The sequence below is a fragment of the Apodemus sylvaticus genome, chromosome 3 (assembly GCF_947179515.1).
Source record: "Apodemus sylvaticus chromosome 3, mApoSyl1.1, whole genome shotgun sequence".
Taxonomy (NCBI): Eukaryota; Metazoa; Chordata; class Mammalia; order Rodentia; family Muridae; genus Apodemus; species Apodemus sylvaticus.
The window spans coordinates 56,701,386-56,723,516 of record NC_067474.1 but is presented as its reverse complement, the minus strand read 5'-3'; the positions used below and the strand labels follow the sequence as shown (position 1 = coordinate 56,723,516).

Here is a 22,131-nt window from a genome sequence, read left to right as displayed (position 1 = left end):
TTAAGAGAGAGACCTGTATGGTTAGATCTCTGTCCTCATAAATGGATTTTAATAATTATGGGTTAATAGTTTATCTCCAGAATGGATCCCCTGTGGGAGCGAGTTTGGCTAGGTCACTGGAACCCTCCCTGGCTCTATGCCTCCTACTGCTATGGTGTCTATGAGTAGGAAGGCCGTCACTAGATGTGGCTTTCAGTGTTTGGCCAAAACCATTAAGCAAAAGAAGCCCCCCCCCTTTTTTTTACAGTGTGTGTGTGTGTGTTCTTATGTTTATTTCAAACTAAGCTTCTTTTAAAACAAATGGAAATGTACTTAGTTTGCGGTATTATGTTGTCAGCAGCAGGACCTGGACACTAGATGATGTTTCCGTGTCGCTGTCTACTACAGTCATCTCCACGATGACAGAAACCTTCCTGTTTCTCCCTTTGCTGCGTCTGCAGAGTCTCAGCCTGCACCCAGATAATGGTGCTCCATGCCCATTGCTGTGGATGTGATGACTGTGATGAACAGGGAGTGAAATTCCCACAAGGCCATGGAGCAGTCTACATACAAACTTCTAGGTCTAATTAGCAAACTATAAGAGAGTGTGCGTGTTGGGGCTGGAGAGATGAGGGCTCAGCGGTTAAGAGCACTGACTGCTCTTCCAGAGGTCCTGAGTTCAAATCCCAGTGGAGACACAACCATCTGTATCAGGATCTGATGCCCTCTTCTGGTATGTCTGAAGACAGCAACAGTGTACCCACATACAAGGAATAAATAAATGAAGTTTAAAAAAAAAAAGAGGGTGCGCCTGTGTAACTAGATCCTTCAGAGAATAGAATAAAATTCCAGTACTGGAGCAACTGAGGCAGAAGGATCACAATTTCTAGGCCGGCCTGGGCTTTGCTGGTAGACTCCATCACCAAAAGAGAGAGAGAGAGAGAGAGAGAGAGAGAGAGAGAGAGAGAGAGAGAGAGAGAGAGAGAGAGAGAGAGATGTTTGACTATATGCTTGACTCTGAATTCCATGAAATTTCTACTTATTTTTAGGCAGTAATTGATGTTTGTCACGTTAGCTTCCATTTTAGTAAATAAGGTGATTTAATGGAATTGAGATCTTCTGTTTGGTTTTTCGAGAGAGGGTCGCACATGCCTCAGATCGCTCTTGGAGTCATTACACAGCTAAGAATGATGGCCTTCATCTTCTAATCTTCTTGCCTTTGCTTCCTAAGTCTTGGTACCATGGTTTTACAACACAGCCTGGATTAATTTTTATATTTATTCGTTTTATTATTGTGTATGTATAAGTGTTTTTGTGCTACTGTGCCTGCCTAATGGTGTTGTATGTCATGAGCCACCATGTGGGTGTTGGGAACCAAACCCAAGTCCTTTGCAAGAGGAGCACGTGCTCTTACCACTGAGCATGCGTTTCCTTGTTCCCGAGCCCCGCTGGATTGCGGGTGGTCATATTCGGTGGGAAAACACAGTGGAGCTCAGCAATGCCTGTGTTGACCCACTTTTCTCTCCTCCCAATTTGCCAACCCTCATCTCTCCAGTGTCTGAGCGGGACAGTGGGGGAGATTAGAAATGTCTTTCTTTCTTTCTTTCTTTCTTTCTTTCTTTCTTTCTTTCTTTCTTTCTTTCTTTCTTTCTTTCTGTTTTTTTTTTTTTTTTTTTTTTGTTGTTGTTGTTTTTGTGACAGGGTTTCTCTGTGTAGTCCTGGCTGTCCTGGCACTCACTCTGGAAACCAGGCTGGCCTCGAACTCAGAAATCTGCCTGCCTCTGCCTCCCAAGTGCTGGGATTAAAGGCATGTGCCACCACTTTCCAGCTGAAAGGAAATTTCTTACCTGATGAGTGCTGTCACAAAGCGCTTCTAGATCCCAGCAAATATCTACACCTAGCTTTTCCTCAAGGCATCTGGGTTAGACAGAGGAGGAGAGATCGCCATGACAGGGAAGGAAAAAGACTAGACCTAAAGGCCCGCCAACTTCCCCACTTGTGTTTGGGATGAACTAATTAGTTAGTAGAGATGAACTGATGGTTCTAAATGATGTTAACTCGGGAGCACGGGAGGGGAGTGTTGCTTGAAGCAGGAAGGATTAGAAATGCCCACATTAAGCTATTTATAGCATATTAAAATTAGCGTGTGTGTGTGTGTGTGTGTGTGTGTGTCTTTCATTTCAAGAATCCATATAGCTCTTGGGCAGGTGCGTGCAAGCGACCCATTGGGAGCAGAGAGTGGTTAGCTAAACTCACTGCTAGGTATGTCCTTTGTCATGTGGCCTACATGGTCTTTGGATAATGCTTTGTCCTGGAGATTCATGGGAGTCAGAGCAGTCACACTTCCTGCTCTGGCACAGGGTGGATTGCTAATCTTTTCTTGCTTTCTAAAAGACTTTCCAGTGATAAATAGGGTGTCTATTTTGTGTTCCCTAATCATATCTATCAGTTGTATCAACACTCTTCCTAAATATTTCCTCATATCCTTCTCAACTTGGACTGAACTGAGGACTGATTTAGAGCCTATAACTGTTCCCCCTAAAGATGTGACATCTCTGTCCCTTTCCTCAATGTATGCAGGGCAATGGTGACCCTTGAACTTCTTTTGCACACACTCCTGAATGTCGTACTTAACATCTGGCTCCTCTTTAGAGACTAAGGCTTTGAAGAGTTATGCGGAGATGCATATAAAGTACCGAGAGGGTGCTGGCCGCTCAGGAGCCCCGAGGATAATGCTGGGCCAAACTCTACTTTTATAGACGCTGTGCTGACTGGTTGTGTGTGTCAACTTGACACAGCTGGAGTTATCACAGAGAAAAGAGCTTCATTTGGGGAAGTGCCTCCATGAGATCCGGCTGTGGGCATTTTCTCAGTTGGTGATCAAGGTGGGGGGGCCCTTTGTGGGTGGTGCCATCCCTAGGCTGGTGGTCTTGGGTTCTGTAAGAGAGCAGGCTGAGTAAGCCAGAGGAAGCAAGCCAGTAAGGAACATCCCTCCATGGTCTCTGCATCAGCTCCTGCTTCCTGACCTGCTTGAGTTCCTGTCCTGACTTCCATGAACAGCAGCATGGAAGTGTAAGCTGAATAAACCCTTTCCTCCCCAACTTGCTTCTTGGTCATGATGTTTGTGCAGGAATAGAAACCCTGACTAGGACAGATGGCTTCTGTGGGAGGTCGTGAGTAACCACTTGCCACAAAAAGAGGTCCCATGGCCACTAGAGAATGACTGGAAACTGTCCACACAAGAATGGGCTTCGGTTTGACAAAAAAAGTCAAGAAGCAAGCTTAGGAAAAGTCGAGAATGGAAAACCTGCCATGCTCGGCCTCTGTGGGACGGTGAGAATCGTATGGTCCGTGAAATAACCCTGCACAAAACCAGCACGCAGCTCGTTTCCCTGGGAGGTCTTTCACGGCCTAGGTAAAAAGCCAGAGAAACAAGCCATTATTAAAATGGGCCCAGAAGGGCTGGAGAGATGGCTTCGTGATTAAGAACACTGACTGCTCTTCCAGAGTTCCTGAGTTCAATTCCCAGAAACCATATGGTGGCTCGCAACTATCTGTAACGAGATCTGACATCCTCTTCTAGAGTGTCTGACGACAGTTACAGTGTACTTAGATATAACAATAAATAAATCTTTAAAAAAAAAGTGTGTCCATAAGCGATCAAAGGTTTAAATTGTGGGGAAGTTTCTCTATCATATGAAGAGTAACCTCAAAGAACAGGAGATTGTGTTGATGGTGAAGGTAAAGTGAGTGACCCAAACAGAGCAGATAAATACTAGTTAGACAAGGGAGGATGGGCTCGTGGTGGTTTCTCTTACTCATGTGAGAGCTTCGGTATGTGAATTCAAAGCTGTCCTGAGCTATACAGAAATTAGGTTTCAGGTCAGCTTGGGCTAGAATGAAATCCTACCTCAAACAAACAAACAAACAAACAAACAAACAAACAAACAGAAACAGGTCTGGGGAGATGGCTCAGTTGGTAAAGGGCTTGCCTGACAAACATGAAGACACAACTTCCATGGCAGAACTCATGCAGAGGTGTCAGCCATAGCTGTAAGTGACGGTGCACGCTTGTGTCGCCAGCATTGGCGACAGGCTGAAACCTGGGGCTGCCCAACAGGCTGGTCAGCCGAGCTTAACTGGGGAGCATCAGGCCAATAAAAGGTTGCAAAAGAGGTGAACTAAGAATGACAATGCCTGTGGCTGCCTCGGCCTCCACACGCAAGGGCACAACTGCACGCACAGTCCTCCACAGGATCCACACATTAAAAATACACCAGGCAGGGCAGCAGCTTCCAATCCTTCTGCCATTCACCATTCATCCAGCTGACGTCTGTATAGAGGTATACGCTAACAGGAAGCAAACCGTGTTTCCAGTGTCTTCTGATACGTGCCATAGACAGAGGCCTAAACGGAAACTAACAGGACAGGTATATAATCACACCAAGAAATTAGGGCAACCGCTGGGCTGGAAAGGAACTTTTTTTTGTTGTTTTTTTTTGTTTTTTTTTTTTTTTGTTTTGTTTTTTTGAGACAGGGTTTCTCTGTGTAGTCCTGGCTGTCCTGGAATTCACTCTGTAGACCAGGCTGGCCTCAAACTCAGAAATCCACCTGCCTCTACCTCCCAAGTGCTGGGATTACAGGTGTGCGCCACCATGCCCGGCTAAGGATTTGGTTTTTTTTTGAGACAGGGTTTCTCTGTATAGCCCTGTCTGTCCTGGAACTCACTCTGTAGACCAGGCTGGCCTCGAACTCAGAAATCTGCCTGCTTCTGCCTCCCAGAGTGCTGGGATTGCAGGCGTGTGCTACCACCGCTCTGTGGGAATCAGCTTTTAATACCAGCACTTGGAGGCAAGCAGATCATGAGTTTAAGGCCAGTCAGTTCTAGACCAACCTGTGTGTCCTGTAGTCAGGGGAAGTCATGTAAAGGGCAACTCAGCATCTGGTAAACTAACAGATCCTATCTAGTTGCAGTGAGTCCGCGTTTTGTAAGGGTAAGTGTTAAGTTCACTAGGTAACAACGAGGGTGGGGGAAAGTGTTTGAAGATGGTGATGCCATGGAAGCCAGCAATTTCATGGTAGGCAAAGGCAGATGGAGGAGGGACTGAAGACGATGCTGGGGAGACCGACAACAGGGTGTAGAGTTAAGTAGAGTTTTGTAGAGCGCTAAGCTGGGGATACACATGAACGGAATCTGGAAATAGTCAAGGGGATGTGTTAGATGGAGAAGAATCAGAGAAACAGGTTTTGTGTGTGTGTGTGTGTGTGTGTGTGTGTGTGTGATAAGAGGTGATATAATTCTGAGCAAAGGTAATAATATCATTGTAACAGGAAGGAACAAAAACCAAGAGATAAGGATGAAGACTTTCTATGCCCTGAAGGTGACTGAGTGTCTGACTAGAAGAGCAGAGGACAGCTTCAGTCGCTCCCTGCCTTGGGTGACTGGGTGTCTTGGCATTTGCGTGGGTTGGGGGGACAGGGGATGCTCAGTTTAAGCTGGGCATGCTGAGTTTACATTTTGACTGAGTAAAGGGCCTCAGATTCAGTTCGCTAATATCTAAGGAGAGATGGGGGCTGTGGAGATGAGAATTGTCATTGTGTTGGTATGGGAAGTCACCAGCTTAAGATACACAGAAAACCTAAAACCTAGGGTTGAAGTCTCAGGACGCGTGTTGAAGGTATGTGAACAGGATGGAAATATGTACTTAAAAATGTGTGGCCGGGCTAAGTTCACCGTTGACTTAGGGGCAGAAATGTAGGGCGGGGCTGAGGGGGGGGGAAATGGGCGCCCACAGGTGTGCTTATATTGATAACACTTCATAAAAATGGCACTCCGCTTATGTGGCTCTCTCCAGGCCGACAGACCATACACACATCTCCGCTTCAAAACGAGCAATTTATTTCTCCCTTTATTTCTCCACAAACTTCTTAGAGACAGTTTCTCAAGTTCATACAAAGTACATATAATTTTCTCAAAATAATTTTATAGAAGACAAACGCTCACCAGCAATGGCTTACATCCCCTGAAGAAATTCTTGTTTTAATCCCCTGCCTTTGTTCCCCTCTCGCTTCTACTGCCTGAACAAGCATCAGTTCTCAGATCCAAGGGCTCAGAAGGCAAACTCTGAGCTGTGCTATCCGGGCAGGGCCTGCCTTCATTTTCTTTCCTTACTCCTTCTTTTTCTCCTTCTTCTTTTTTTCCGGTTTGGTCCAGAAACTCTCATTCAGCTTCTTAGGACCAACTCTTCATAGCCACCCCCTTCTTCGCTACTCAGGGCCAACAAAATACTCACCCTGGCACCCCGAGTCTTTCAGATAAGTCTGAAAATAGTGTCTGGGTGGGGCCATGGTCACCTGGGGGCTGGGAAGGGTTACGGCTGCTCTGCCTGTGGCGGAGACAGTTCCAGACTAAGATCCTTAGGCCCACCTTCCGCCTTCCCCACCCCTTTTCATGGCTTCCACGTGTACTTGTCTGGTTCAGAGCTGGAGGAAATGCCAGGAGGCTGGGGCTTGCCTGCTGCAGCCCTGGCTGGGCTGGCACCACTTTCCTTACCTTTCCTGGGTACAGCTTTCTGGGGGGTGGAGAGGCCGAAGCCCTGGGTTCAGAAGGGCCCTGATCCCTTTTTTACCAAGCTGTATAAATCAAAGGGAGGAAGAGCAGCAGCTGACCTGTGAGGGGTCCCTGAGGGCACCTGCGGTTTACAAGGACTTCTTGTTTTTTGCGAAGGTATTGGATTTCAGAGTCTTGCCAGACGTGATGAGGGCCCCAAAGCCCTGTTTGTGGGAGAAGGCGTAGGCAGAACGTCGATGGCCTGCGCGTTTTACTTTGGTCTGGATTTGGGGTGGCGCTGGATGTTTCAAGCAAAAATGGATCCTGTTCAGAACCTATATCCAGAGCATGGGGGACAAGGTCTTCAGACATGGAGGCCACATCCAAGGGGCTGGTGAGGTCCATCTGTATAGGTTCCCTTCTCCCACTCACCTTGTCAACGTTGATGGGCCAGAGCAGTGGTCGGAGAAAGTTGTATCCAATCAAAGGGATCATACAGAGGACCGTGCTGAGGATGAGGCAGAGCCACATCTGTGGCTGGGTGAGACTGTTCCTGGCCACACCTGTGGGCAATCAACCAAGAAAGACGAGGCTAAAATAGCTGGGGAGGGAGGCAGGGTTGGGTGGGAGGAATCAGCCAGCACACAGCTACATCCCAGTCCTCAGGAGGAAGTCGCCTGAGAGGTACTATCCATGGGGCGTCGCTATACATTTTGCCCTTTTCATAGCCACTCAGCAGATGGAGTGGGTTCCTTTCTGGTAGGAAGCTGCTGTGAGGGCGGGGACAAGTCATGCACCTGTGTCTCTCTAAAGGCAGGGCTGGACAGAGCAGGGGAGGGAGAGGGTGGGTCAGAAGGGCCTCCTAGTGCATCTGGGAAGAAAACAAATAGAAAGCACTGCGGCCTGCAGGATAGCTCAGAGGGTCAGGGTTGCATGCCACCAAGCCATACTATGGAAGGTGAGAACCAGCTCCTTCAAGTTGTTATTTCCATCCGTCCGTCTGTCCATCTGTCTGTCTGTCTTTTACACATAATAAATAAATAACTATATAACAAATGAATCTGATAAAACTAAAACAAAAAGCTTTGGAGAAAAAAATGAGTTAGTGTCCTGGCAAGGGGTAGGGAGCAGGCACTCGCACAGCCACTCTGTGGACCGAGCCCATGCGCACACACGCACACGCGCATAGCCACTCTGTGAACTCAGCACACGCGCACAGCCACTCTGTGTTGGATCCAGTTGAATGACAGAGGGAGATGCACGTAAGGGACTGTAAGGCAGGCGTGTCACTAGAAAGGAGTTTGCACTGGAACTTTGGGTCACTTGTTTGAACAAACAAACAAACAAACAAACAAGGCTGGAGAGATTGCTCAGCGGTTAAAAGCACTGGCTGCTCCTCCACAGGACTTGGGTTTAGTATCCAGCCGGACAAGGCAGCTCACAGCAGGAGCCCTGGTTTCCAGAGGGCCCTAACCCCTTTTGACTCAGTTGTGTAGACAGACTGCATGGAGAGCAATGATTGACTGGAACTCAGTTCCAGGGGATCTGGCACTCTCACACAGACATACATGCAGGCAAAATGTGAACCAAAGTGCAGAATTCTTGCCCTGTCACTTGTGAAAGTCAAATAATCTAAAATACTTGAAAAAAAATTGTAAATTCTAAAGTTGAATATTTTCCTGGAGAGGTTTTGCGCCCATTTTGAACAGAGACTATCTCTTATTCATACCTTTAAGTATCACAATATAGTTAGTCCGTTAGTCCCTCCCTGTGCCACCCACTGGCTGGCCAGGTCTTACCTAGGAAGTTGAAGATGTTGGGGAACGCTAGGCACAGGCCATTGCTGCACAGTAAGACCAGGATGCAGAAGTAGAGCCCCAGGCTGCCCCACGTGAAGGCGTGGTTTATCATCGTCCAGGATGTCGTTCTTAGGGCAATCTGAAAAGTGCTAGCTCATGTGTGATACTGTCTGACCTGCCAGCACCCCTCCTCTGAGCCTGCAGCGGAAGGTGTTGCCCCTTGACCCCCTCGCCTCTCTTTCTTGCCCCTGGTCCCACTTCGAGGGGCCACACCTGCATCGTCATGACCCAGATGAGGGTGGTCTGCACGAGTAGGGAGAAGGACTGGAAGTCGGAGATGTCCTTCCCGTCACTGCGCTCTGAGTTGAAGACGGTCCCCATGGGGACAAAGAACAGCACGAAGGAGTTGTAAATGCCATGCAGCAAACACTTGACAAACTCCTTCTTGTTGAAGTACAGGTTGTGCTGCCCCGGCTCGTACAGCTCTGGGTAACAGAGACTCCATGTTTCATTTACATCCTGAAAACAACGAAGGGGAAGTGGAGGCTCAGGGCCCTCCACAGGCCCCATCGCCAGCTTGCCTCACTGAGTCTGTGGCCAGGCTGCCCAGGCATTTCCTCACAGGGCACTTGGGAAGCAGAGCAGAGAGCAGAGCAGAGACCACAGTCCTCTTGGTGCAGCTCTGCAGTAGAAGAAAGCTTATGATAGGCTCAACGATGGGGGGGCACCTGGAGGCAGTGAGGATTTGGGAGTGGCAAATGGGGGAGATTTGGCTCAGGGTCAGCTACAAGGGAGGGCTGAGCCTGGGAAGGGGGGGAGTAGGGCTTAAATCCTGAGAAGTAAGTGTTCCTTTGCTTAAATGCTTTGTGTCAGGGCCAGTGGGCAGAGGCAGGAAAATCCATTAGGATTGGCGAATCCTTATCTATTGTATTCTTCTTTGGAGACTTTTTTTCTACCAAGGTGCCCAGAAATGGAGGTTGGTAGAAGAGTCAGGGAGAGAGGTATCATGACTCTTACTACAGAGGTAACTTCTAAGAAGAACAGACATGGAGCCCTGGGCTGGTTCCCTGTGTCTTAAGGTACTATGCCTACAGCTCCATGCCTGGCCTCTATGCCCACTGAGGTCTTTCTGCTGCAGCCGTGTCCTCCCTATCACCTGTGCACAGGCCTCTCCTTGTTCAGTTTCTTGCTTTACCAAGTCTTGGCTCAGTGGCTGTGTTCCTCTCACTAATTTTGAGCGAACACCCCACTCTCCTGTATGATATTCCCTGGGGGATCAAGTCCTTCCCTGTTCTGGAAACGATTGTCTTCACACCTGACTTCTTCCCTTCACTCTGAGTCCAGGGTTTCAGCCCTGCCTGTGAGGCCTGCTCCTGGGTCTTACCTTTTCAAACAGACTCAAGCCCAGGACCGGGAGGGAAGTGTAGATGAGATTGTAGAAGGTGATGAACCAGATGTCGTAAACTGTCTGCAAGGGCATCAAGGACATCTTTTAGATTACTTTCCCCATGAAGCCCCCAGCTCTGCCTCTCCTGGTCCCCTATCCACTACTAGGAGGTCACCGGCTACTAATGTAAAATGTGTTTGATTAGTTCCTAGAAATGTAATGCCGAGTCCCAGTCTTTCTTCAATCTTACTCTAGAACTCACATTCCCAGAATGGGGGAAGGCTATGCTGGGCTTCTGAGACTGACCTAAAAGAATCCTCTACAACGGGCACAGTCCCTCTAGGTACAGAAAGGACAGAGAGCAGCTCCCAGGGAAAGCTAGCCACAGTCCTGTTCCTCTAGGAAAACCTTGACACTCTTCTCTTTCTCTGCTTGGAGGCATCCAGTGGCTTCTGCAACCCTGAACACTTACTAACAGGGCGAGGACAAAGATGCAGAGGCTCTTCTCCAGCGTGGAGATCCACCCCGGACTAGTGAAGGTCCTTTCCTAACGATCCACAGGCTTCCCAAGACCAGCTTGGCCTGAGTAGGACTCGGGTGTATCAGTCTACACAGACTGCTGGTTGGTGGGGGCATCTCCCAGGATAGTAAATCCTCAGGTTTTTCTCCTGGGATTCCTTGGAAGACTCCTCAAAGACTTCTTACAGAAGAAGAGATCTTCTATAACATCAGACCCCACATTTCCTCTAGGTTGTGATTTCATAGTCAAATGTGAAATTCATTTATCATAGGAACAATTCTGTATGTGCTGGGGCAGACCTGGCAGCTATAGTTCTAAGCATATGTCATGATCCAAGAGGCTTGCCCAGGATTTGGCCTAGGTTGTATGGATGATGTATATGGAACATTGTCATTATTCATCTATAGACCCCAAAATATAACCATTTTAAAGGACCATGGGAGCATGTAGAATATAGCTATTGTAGCTTTATGATTCTGATAATTTAAAAATAAAGATGGACCTCCCAATTTATAATCATAAAATTAAAATGAGTCCAGTTCCTGACAGCCCTCTTCTGGACTTTGAGGATACCAGGCACACACATGGTACATATCCATGCACGCAGGTACACACTTACACGGATACAATAAAAGAAATAAGTCTAAAAGTAATGGAAGTGGAGAATTACTAGGACATTGTGGACAACAACAACAGGATGACTTTGGATGCTAGGAGAACCTCTAGCTCCTTCGACTTTTCCTAATTATGTTGGTAAACAGCGTCAGCTCATGGGAGTGGTCCTAAGGTAGCCGTCAGTAACAGAACCTTTATGACCTGGAATGTAAGGCCAATGTAGGTTTGGGATTCATGCAGGGTAAAGAGATGATGGCAACACTTTATACTCTGACCTCTAGCGAAGAGCCCTGAATGTCTGCCTAGCTAGAATGGAGAGCCCCACCTAGTCCCTCACCTGTGCAGAGAAGCCGTTGAAGAAGGCATACCAGAAGTGCACCAGGGTAAAGGCAAAGTTTTTGTAGAAGAAGTAGCTGAGAAACTTGCACATGCGGTTGTAGGACCAGCGGCCATGGACCAAGAGTAGGCGCTGAAGATAGCGGAACTGGCAGAAGGAGAAGTCACTGCTGAGCGTGGCCTGCATCCCCTCCTGGCCGCTGATGCCAACCCCGATGTGGGCAGCTGAGATGAAAGCACAGGCATGGCTAAGACTGGGTTCTTACGCTGGGAAGTGTGAAGGGAACATGGCGACGAGGTTGGGCAGACCGTTTGTTTTGTATTTGGCAAGCACTGCTATACCCGGTTAGAACTGCAGCTTCTTAGAGGAGGCTTCTCCCTGTGACTGACTGCTCTGTCCCCACACCCTGGCAAACAGCCCCTCTGTTTTGGATTCTGTCATGGAGGCTGCTCGCTACTGCACGGCCAGCACCAGAAGGCTCACCTTCACCCTAGCTGCTTGGACTCTTTCTTACTATTTAAATAATTGTGATTTAAAGTCTGTGTTATCCACAGAAGATACTTAAATAAATTAAGAATCTGGGATGAATGCTGATCTAACACAATATTTAATTACCCACGTTTACCTCGGGGGCAAAAAACCCAGCCTTTCAGAGAGACAGTGTACATACTTTGCTAGTGAGGAAGGAACTTGCTAGATAAAGCAAGGTTTTTTTGACAGAATATAAGACTGAATCTTCTAAAAGATTCAATTACTTTGTGGCAATTCCCTCTTGTGCTCACATTCACAGACTTTTCTCCAGTGCACCTACATTACTACTTAGCAGGATTAAGTTTTCCTTTCCTTTTTTTCTTTGCCCGAGACAGGGTTTTTCTGTGTAGCCCTGGCTGTTTTAAAACTCACTGGGTAGAACGGAGTGGCCCTGAACAGAGGATCCACCTGCCTCTGCCTCCCGAGTGCTGGGACTAAAGGTGTGTGCCACAGTACCCCATAGGATAACTGAAGTTTCTAAAGCCTCAAAGACTGAACTAGGAACCAACTCTTCCTAGAATTGAAGCAGGGACTGGGCTAGCCGGTGGTGTTTCCTGTGAGGTGAAATTTTGCTCATAGCTCACCGATCAGCATGTTTCTGGACATGCACTTGAGATTTAAACCAGAAAAGTTTAGCTTTTTGCTTGTACTGATAGGAACTTCAGTACATTACCACCTCCCCTCCACCTTAGGGAGCCACGGCAGGTTCTAAACAGCTGAGCCTTCAGCCCGCAGACTTTGGGAAAGGAAAAAGACTGTGACTCCTCAGCAGTGATGCTTCCCGTGGACCTGATGCCTCAGGTAGCTCTGTGGTAGCTACACAGCCAGCTGTGAAGCGAGGGTAAGCCTGGGCTCCCACCGGCCATGCGCGTCTGCATCTGTCTTACCTTCACGGTGTGAGTGAAAGGCTCTCACTGTGTGCGCGCCTGTGGATGTGGGTGTGAGGGAGTCAGGTGAAGGAGTTGCAAAGGAGACATGCATACTTCCTACAACAGGTAGAGTGTGAGTCAACACCACAGGGCCATTCAGGTCAGTGTGCGCACGGAGGAAGAAAGGGGATGAGCCCTGGATGGGGACACTGCCCTTGTCCCCTCACATGCCTTTGATCATGCCGATGTCATTGGCCCCATCCCCGATGGCCAGTGTCACCACCTTCTTGTACCTCTTCACCAGGTTTACCACTTGGGCCTTCTGAAGGGGCGTCATCCGGCAGCAGACCACGCCCTTGCACATGCATGCTGTTCGCAGCAGCTCGAACTCCAGGTTCCTCTCTAGAGCATAGGCCTGTAGCACCAGGACACACTTACTTAATGTGGTACCCCAAAGCCTCTCAGGGTCAGACCTTCCCTTTGCCCTCTCCTGTCCTTTCTAGGGCAAGCCTGTTCCTCACAAGTGCTCTACCCCCAGGGGCCCACCTCTCAAGTTAGTCCTAGTGACCCTCACATCTGGCTCAGCCTCCAGTGGGAAATTCTCACTGGGTCAGTGGGCCATTAGGCCAAGGGACTTTTGAAGGGTCTCGCTCTCCTTATCTGTCCTTTTCCCCAGAGTAGCAAGCCATGTTAGCAGAGAAAAATCTCAAATAAAGAATAAAGAAGGAATTTTCTTGGCTTCTCTTTCTTATACTCCAGCCTAGAGCAACCTGGGGAAAGATGTCTTTCAGGTATAGGACCCCAGGGAAGGGCTCCCCATAAAATAGGGAAGGGATAAGATTTCCCTGAGTTGGGTTGGATCTAGGGATCGCGTGGTTTGGAATAAGGCTCTGTGTTGCCCACCAGACTGTAGCCACTGATGACCAAGCCGTAGCTGCCGTTGGGCACTTCGTCAAGGGCTTTGAAAGGCATTTTGGGCTTCCTGGCGAGGTAAATGTTCAAGGGATCTGATTCCAGCAGAGAGTCAGGTTTCATCTTCTTCCTTGCTGTCCTGGAAGCCAGAGCAGCATGGTCAGAGTCTGATCTAAGGCTCTACAACTTCGGAAGGAAAACCACACCCAAGGTTAAAGCAGACAGGGAGGTGCTAGGCTGCTGGGCTGCCGTCTCCCAGGCTGCCAAGTGGGTCTCTGCTAGCTGGCCCGCTTACATTTCCCTGCCCACACTCTGAGTCCTTTAGGCCAAATGCTTCTTCTTTTTTTTTTTTTTTTTTTTTGATTTTGCTTTTTTCAAGACAGGGTTTCTCTGTATAGTCCTGGCTGTCCTGGAACTCACTCTGTAGACCAGGCTGGCCTCGAACTCAGAAATCCGCCTGCCTCTGCCTCCCAGAGTGCTGGGATTACAGGCGTGCGCCACCACCGCCCGGCTAGGCCAAATGCTTCTTATAAAATTGTCTCAACTATTTTGGCTGTTTTGTTTGTTCCCCTTTGCCATTTCTTCTCTGTATCTTGTGTGGAGGGGACCACACCGGGGGAAAGGTGTGGAAAGCTTGGGCCCGCACTGAAGCTGCCTTCCTGTGTGTACCTGAGTTCTTCCAGAACAGTTTCCCCATCTGTGCCTTCCACCGTGAACACCTCATCCATTTCGTCCTTGAAAATCCTACAGGAGTAGGCGATGTTCACAGCAGTCTCTACAGAAAGGGGAACGGGGTCTCGTTTTGACTGGCACTTACCATACAGATTACCTGGGCAGGAACAGCAGGCTCAGAGCCACTTGTCCATGTTTGCCCTGGGGTCAGTTAACATGCAGGGCATTTTTCACGAACCAGGGTAAACTGTAGTCGAACGCTAACAGGTACTTGGCTTTGCCTTAGGAGTTATGAAGAGCAGAGGGGTTGCTCAGGCTTAGCCTTCTCTAAAAAGCCTGTTTGTGTGTATGAGTGTGCTGTGTGCACATGTGGAGGTCAGAGGACAGTGTGTGTGTGTGTGTGTGTGTGTTTGTGTGTGTGCGCACACATGTGCACATGTGCAGGTCAGAGGACAGTGTGTGTGCATGTGCACATGTACACATGTGGAGGTCAGAGGACAGTGTGTGTGCATGTGCACAGGTGCAGGTCAGAAGACAGTGTGTGTGCATGTGCACATGTGGAGGTCAGAGGACAGTGTGTACATGTGCACATGTGCAGGTCAGAGGACAGTGTGTACATCTGCACATGTGGAGGTCAGAGGACAGTGTGTACATGTGCACATGTGCAGGTCAGAGGACAGTGTGTACATGTGCACATGTGGAGGTCAGAGGACAGTGTGTACATGTACACATGTGGAGGTCAGAGGACAGTGTGTACATGTGCACATGTGCAGGTCAGAGGACAGTGTGTACATGTGCACATGTGGAGGTCAGAGGACAGTGTGTACATGTGCACATGTGGAGGTCAGAGGACAGTGTGTACATGTGCACATGTGGAGGTCAGAGGACAGTGTGTATATGTGCACATGTGGAGGTCAGAGGACAGTGTGTGCATGTGCACATGTGGAGGTCAGAGGACAGTGTGTGTGCATGTGCACATGTGGAGGTCAGAGGACAGTGTGTACATGTACACATGTGGAGGTCAGAGGACAGTGTGTACATGTGCACATGTGGAGGTCAGAGGACAGTGTGTACATGTGCACATGTGGAGGTCAGAGGACAGTGTGCACATGTGCACATGTGGAGGTCAGAGGACAGTGTGTACATGTGCACATGTGGAGGTCAGAGGACAGTGTGCACATGTGCACATGTGGAGGTCAGAGGACAGTGTGTACATGTGCACATGTGCAGGTCAGAGGACAGTGTGTGTACATGTGCACATGTGCACATGTGGAGGTCAGAGGACAGTGTGTGCATGTGCACATGTGCAGGTCAGAGACAGTGTGTGTGCATGTGCACGTGTGGAGGTCAGAGGACAGTGTGTGCATGTGCATGTGTGCAGGTCAGAGGATAGTATGTGTGCATGTGCACATGTGCATGTGTGGAGGTCAGAGGACAGTGTGTGTGCATGTGCACGTGTGGAGGTCAGAGGACAGTGTATGCATGTGCACGTGTGCAGGTCAGAGGATAGTATGTGTGCATGTGCACATGTGCACGTGTGGAGGTCAGAGGACAGTGTGTGTGCATGTGCACCTGTGCATGTGTGGAGGTCAGAGGACAGTGTGTGCATGTGCACGTGTGCAGGTCAGAGGACAGTGTGTGTGCATGTGCACCTGTGCACGTGTGGAGGTCAGAGGACAACTTGCAGGAGTCGGTTCTTCTCCTCTATCCTGAGGTCCCAGGCAGTGACGGCAGGTAGTCACAGTTGGTGGCAGGCACTCTCACCCTCTGAGTTATCTTGATGGCCTATGGATATGTTCTTTTGAGCAGTACTGTTTCTATTTCTATACTACATTTTAGGAGAATAGAGGCATGCTTGAGTTATATCATTCCTTTATATTAAGAAATCTGAAGTTTGGAATAAATTAATACTAAAGAAAAAAATAATATCCAAATCCTGGATACAAATATGATGAGAATGCAGAAAAGAAATCCCAGAAATTTTTTCCAGAAATTTCTTCCTGGAAGTCCTTGAAGGATTCATAGGACTGTGTAGGAGAAGCAAAGGTATTTTTTGTAAGAAAACAGCCCAAACCTGGGAGTAGGAATTTAGTTGGGGAAGACAAATGAAGATGATGGTTACAATAGGAAGATAAAGCAACAGATTATCTAGGTCCTTGAATGCCAAAGGGTGTTTACATCATGAAGTCACCATGGGTCCCTGGGCAAAGGGGTAATATAGGCTAGTGTGTGTGAGGAAGATTAAGCTGATGGTTGTGTGGATTGGGCTGATGGATGTAAACTACACTGAATCAGTAAGGACAAACGGGGGAGAGAAAAAGAGGAGGGGACCCCAGCTGAACAGGGTGGCAGCAGTCAGGAGTTTTAGATGAAAAGGTGCCCTTGGGGACAAAGAAGGGGTGCTGTTAAAGACCATGTTATAAAGTGACCACCAGGACAAAGCAAATGACAAATTATGTACAAAGGTGGAAAGGAAGGTAGGCGCCTGCTTAGGCCTTGGTTAGAGCTACTGGAATCTGTCAAGCGAAGAAGGAAGGAAGGAAGGAAGGAAGGAAGGAAGGAAGGAAGGAAGGAAGGAAGGAAGTGTCTACCTGGGCAGGAGAGGGCTGTTACCTTGCTTGTCGCCAGTCAGGACCCATATTTTAATTTTGGCTTTGCTCAGGGTGACAACTGTCTCGGGTACTCCGCTCTGAAGCTTGTCTTCTATGGCTGTGGCCCCTAGTAACTTCAGACAGGAGACGTCGGTGAGAGAGGTCAAGGATGAGAACTTCAACACTAAGAGCCACCTAGAGACCGTGTGGCCCCTTAGCGCTCTGAGCCCCCTGTCCTGGCATGAGGACTCAGGAGGAAACACTCGGCACGCTCGGCTGACACATGCAGCTGCTTGCTGTTTATTGGTTTGTTTGTTTCAGACGGGATTTTGAAAATGTAGCTCCGGCTGTAGTGGAACTCACAGAGATCAACCTGCCTCCACCTCCCAGTGCTGGGATTAAAGGCACGTGCCAGTATGCTGAGTGGTACCCACAGTTTTTTAACTGAAATTTAGAAACACGGCATTGGAAACCGGAGAAAGAAGGGTCTTGCCCAAGTCGTACATGAAGCTCTGTGCCCACACCAAACCATCTGTGTCTTGGTCCCTTCACCTCTCCCTGTACCACAGCTTGCTGGAATGGCACCTAGCGTGGGGAGTCCTAGGAGAGGGATTTCCAGTTCCCTTCAACCCCACAAGAGCTTGAATGCTATGTTTTGATCCTATTGAGACCATCTGAAACTTCTGGAACTTTCCACCTCCCTGGATTACAAGAGTGCTGGTCTAACACTAAGCCTGTTTATAGTCTTCCTGAGGTGCTGACATGGGGATGAACCCCACAGCTAAACTGAGACCGCGAGATGGGCAAACTTCTAAGTGGTTCCTGCTAGGTCTTCAGAAAGGCAGACGGGAAGGAAAGCTAGGATCTCAATTGTCTTTTGCTGTCAGTAATTTATCTTTTTACAGTAGAGCTAGCCTGATCAGTCTTATAACACACACACACACACACACACACACACACACACACCTTTTAGGGTCTTCTTAACGTCTCTTTCTCTTATGCCCATAATCCATCCACTAGCCAATTCTCCTGATGTTCTCTTTAAGAGAACAAAGCCTCTTGTGTGCTCTTCTTGGTAGCCACTCTGGGCAGTGTGCAGAGTGAAGACTGCAGAAGCTGCGATATCACTTCTCTGCTTGAACCCTCCTGTGGCTTCCTGCCCTTTGTCATCACAAAGTGGCCCCTGAGGACGCTCGCCCTTATTCTGCCCCCTTCCCTCACCCTGTCCCAGCTGACCTGATCTTTAACTAACAGGCTAAGCCTGCCCCTGCTCAGGCCTCTATTGCCACCACAGTGTGTGAAGAGCTTGTTTGCACAGCTAGACAACTAGACAGCTGCTTGGCCTGCCATCTTCCTGAGGGTTCTCAGATGTCTTCCTCATGGTGCAGACTAGCTGTCTTGTGTAAGATGCAACACAATATACATATCTTTATTCTCTACTGGTATATGGGACACATTAGATCACAGGCAGCCCTTCTTAAATATATTGAATGAGTGAGCAAATCATTTTTGTGTTGATTATGACAGTAATTCATCCTGAATTATTGAATCTGTATTTTATTCAGATCTTTTTTTCTTTTGGATTAACTCCTCTTTCCTCCCTTTCTTCTTCAATTCCCTTCTTCCTCTATCTTGCTATGCATCTGAGGATTAGCTGTTTAGAACCCTGCTCGGCCCTCTAGCTGCCACGCCCACCATCTCTGGCTTCTTCACACTCACCATCAAGTCTCTCTCGATCTCTTCGTAGACCAGAGCTAGTTTTCTTTCTCGATCTTCTAAGGTCAGCCAGGCTTCGCCATGCTTTTTAATCCATGTCTGGAAAAACGCCTTATCCAACTCCCGGTAAGCTACCATGAGGGTGCGAAGGCCTTCGCTGGCAAAATCCTGGACGATAAAGATGAGTGCCAAGTCAGAGCTGGGAAAGGATGAGATAAGGAACTGGCAGACCAACTCCGCAGAGCCCCTCTGCCTGGGAGCCAGCGTTTCCTGCTTGCTACTGTGGGGCTAGTCTTGTACTAAGCAATGTAGAGGAAGCCACGTGAGGGATGCATGTATGGGAGACTGAGAGGCGGGTCCTAAGTTCCAGGCCAGCTGAGACTATATAATGAGTCTGTATCTCAAAAGTTAAAAACAAACAAGGTCGATAATGCCCTCAGCTTGTAGTTGTCTGCATCTTACCGCTCAGCTGAGATGCTATAGACAACTGTGCTAATGAGACGACAGCAGAAACTTTCTTGGATGAGTTAGTTTGTGTTTATTACTTGGTGTACTGGCTGGTTTTGTGTCAACTTGACACAAGCTGGAGTTATCACAGAGAAAGGAGTTTCAGGTGAGGAAATGCCTTCATGAGATCCAGCTGTAAGGCATTTTCTCAACTAGTGATGAAGGGTGGGAGAGCCCCTTGTGGGTGGTGCCATCCCTCGGCTGGTAGTCTTGGGTTCTATAGGAGAGCAGGCTGAGCAAGCCAGGGGAAGCAAGCCAGTAAGGAACATCTCTCCATGGTCTCTGCATCAGCTCCTGCTTCCTGACTTGCTCGAGCTCCTGTCCTGACTTCCTTTGGTGATGAACAGCAGCATGGAAGTGTAAGCTCAATAAACCCTTTCCTCCCCATGACCTTCTTGGTCATGATGTTTGTGCAGGAATAGAAACCCTGACTAAGACACTTGGCTGCAGTATATCTTAGCTATAGGCAGCCCTGTTGCAGGAGCATGTGCTTGGTCCTAAGGAGGCTGGGAGAGAATGTGGGTGCCAGATGAGAGAGCACAGCTCATCCATCTGAGGAGGATTCAAAGCAGATTACTAAACTAAGACCTTAAAACCAACAATAATTCTACATTATTACTACTACAGTAAAGTGAATGAGAATTCACTGGCATTATAAGACCAGAGAAAACATGAATTTATTTTCATTCCCTGTATAACTCCAGTTGATGTTAACTCCAGGCATAAACAATGTAAGGCAATGCACAGAGAGAATACCAAATCTTAAGTGTTTGTCCTGTTGGGCCAGAGATGATCTCAGGAGACTTAAGAAGGAATTGGTAGCAGCAGAATCTGGTTCTCTGTTTGACATCATTAAGAGGATGATACAGCAACAGATTCATTAATCCATCTGACAAATCACTTTACTGAACCTATTGACATCTCTCATTCCTACTTGTGTGGTGCTCTTTCCTCTTAGCATGGGGCAAACCATGGCTCAGTGTCCAAGTCTGTTGTGGATGGGCCTGGTGCTGTTTGTATTTTGATGCTAATTCCATTCTCCTGGGAGGGGCTGCAGACAAGGAGTGAGTCATTGTACACATGTGACTTCTTGTGAATCAATCCCTTAATGAATAAAAGAGCCAATCACCGGGCAAATAGGAGGGACTTCCAAATTTGATGGAGGAAGAGAAGAAGCAGGAGACAGGTAGGCCTGTTTTGGAGGGTGGGGCATTGGGGGCATAGTGTGAAGACAAGATGTAATTATGAGTATCTCCTGGTTTCAATGGCAGATCTGTCAGGATTCGCCACTGGAGGATATAGATTTAATAAGGCCTACAAGTTAGAGTTTTAGTTGTTGTGCCAGTGATTGAGTTACCGTGTTTCTGAACTAAGTTTGTGTTGCATTATCTTCACACAGTGGCTTGTCTGGGTTTGCGAGATGTGCACCACAAAGGTCATGGGGTTTTTGAAGCATGGAGCTGGCATGGTAGCAGCCCATCAGTAGGAACTTAGCGAGCTGGGTGGAGATGTTTTGGGACCTCTGGGCCAGAGAATCTCAACAAGATAATAACAAGTCAGCCATTGCCCACCAGCACATGGCTGGCCAGTCCCACGGGGCAGAAAGTTGCTGGTGCCTGGCAGCGGGAACTTGCCAATTGATTGTTTTTAAATATTTCTTGCAACACAAGTCCTTCCTGCAACTTGTTTCTATGTGACCTGTTTGCGGATCCCTGTTTTAGCAGTCGGAAGCTGTGTGTAGTTTCTTATATCCTGCTCTCTCACTAGGGCACCTTCCCAGAGAGCATTTCCCCAGTCTGGCTTCAAAGGATGCTTCAAAGGATGCTAAAAACTATTTCAGACCTGTTTTGACATATGAAATTATTTTGACATGTTTCCTGAGGCTTTAGTAGCCACTTATAATGGGACATAGCTACACTAAAACCAGCAATGGCAAGTCAAGCTACAACACACATACACAGGCAAATTCATTTTATATATCTCAAATGCTAGTGGGCAGAAGCAGAGTAAGATAGAGGAGGAAGCATGTCAGCAGACCAGATTCCAAAGCAAAGTCCAGATCTTTAACCTCTGAAGGCAGGAATCAGAATTATTCTACAGACAAGAGTCTTGTTCTACCTCTAGGGTCTTGTCCCACATAATTCTTTGTCACAGAATCTGGAAATGTGGTCAGTGAGACTGCAACAACATAAACTAGTTCTAGTCTTTGGCCAACTGAAGAAAACTGATGTCAACACACACCCTACATTGGGGATACTTCAGGTCACATGTCCAGATGTAGAGAACCACCCACAGCTTCCACCCTTTGCCACCGTCACACTTACATCTAAGTGGTCCATGGTCACATCGCCCAGGGACGCACAGGACGGATGCAGCAGCTCATAGATGATGGTGTCTGCTCCCTTGCAGAACAGCATGACCCGGTCTTCAGGTGTCCGAACTAGAGACGAGCACATCAGGCAAAGTAACCATGCGGGCCTACTGTTTAAGACTGCTTTGGTTCTCTGAGGAACTTCAGGAGCCTGTCCCCCCATACCCTTTGATTCTGTGCCCCCTTTGGAGGCTAATAACGGGATGGAGAATATCCTCCATGGAAGATTCTGATGCAGAATATTATTCAGCTGCTTTTGTTTTGCTTTGTAAGATAGGGTCTCACAACTCTCTGAGGCTGGGGCTTGGAACCTGCTATGGAGTCCAGACCGGTCTGGAACCATGATGCGTTCTCCCTCTTTCTACCTTTCAACTGACAGGGTTACAGGTACATACTACCACATCCTGTCACATTTGAATTATTATTATTATTATTATTATTATTATTTTGTTTTTGTTTTTTTTCAAGACAGGGTTTCTCTGTATAGCTCTGGCTGTCCTGGAGCTCACTCTGTAGACCAGGCTGGCCTCGAACTCAGAAATCCGCCTGCCTCTGCCTCCCAAGTGCTGAGATTAAAGGCATGCGCCACCACTGCCCAGAGCACATTTGAAATCTTAGTTTCAAGGTCCAGACAAAGACTAGGACCAGGGTGGCCTTCTCTTCAGTTAGAGTCTAAAACCAAGTTAAAGAGCAGAGGGCATGAATTTCCACTGTGTGTCTCTCAGTATCCTAGGGGTGGGCTACAACCCTACGTATAACCTCTGTATATTCTACA

General features: G+C 47.9%; 1 protein-coding gene across 1 annotated transcript in view; it reads right to left on the bottom strand.

The window, feature by feature from the left end:
* Nucleotides 1-5,936: 5,936 nt before the first annotated feature.
* Nucleotides 5,937-22,131, bottom strand: part of LOC127680700 (phospholipid-transporting ATPase FetA) — a 108,013-nt gene continuing 91,818 nt past the window's right edge. The window contains exons 18-29 of the mRNA XM_052176337.1: nt 21,310-21,425; nt 18,482-18,646; nt 16,785-16,896; nt 14,169-14,274; nt 13,491-13,638; nt 12,819-13,002; nt 11,188-11,411; nt 9,713-9,796; nt 8,602-8,847; nt 8,329-8,467; nt 6,962-7,092; nt 5,937-6,864 (exon numbers count right to left, since the gene is read on the bottom strand). Of these exons, the coding sequence (XP_052032297.1) occupies nt 6,679-6,864; nt 6,962-7,092; nt 8,329-8,467; nt 8,602-8,847; nt 9,713-9,796; nt 11,188-11,411; nt 12,819-13,002; nt 13,491-13,638; nt 14,169-14,274; nt 16,785-16,896; nt 18,482-18,646; nt 21,310-21,425 (1,841 nt within the window). The 3' untranslated portion in view covers nt 5,937-6,678. The remainder of the gene's footprint in view (nt 6,865-6,961; nt 7,093-8,328; nt 8,468-8,601; nt 8,848-9,712; nt 9,797-11,187; nt 11,412-12,818; nt 13,003-13,490; nt 13,639-14,168; nt 14,275-16,784; nt 16,897-18,481; nt 18,647-21,309; nt 21,426-22,131) is intronic.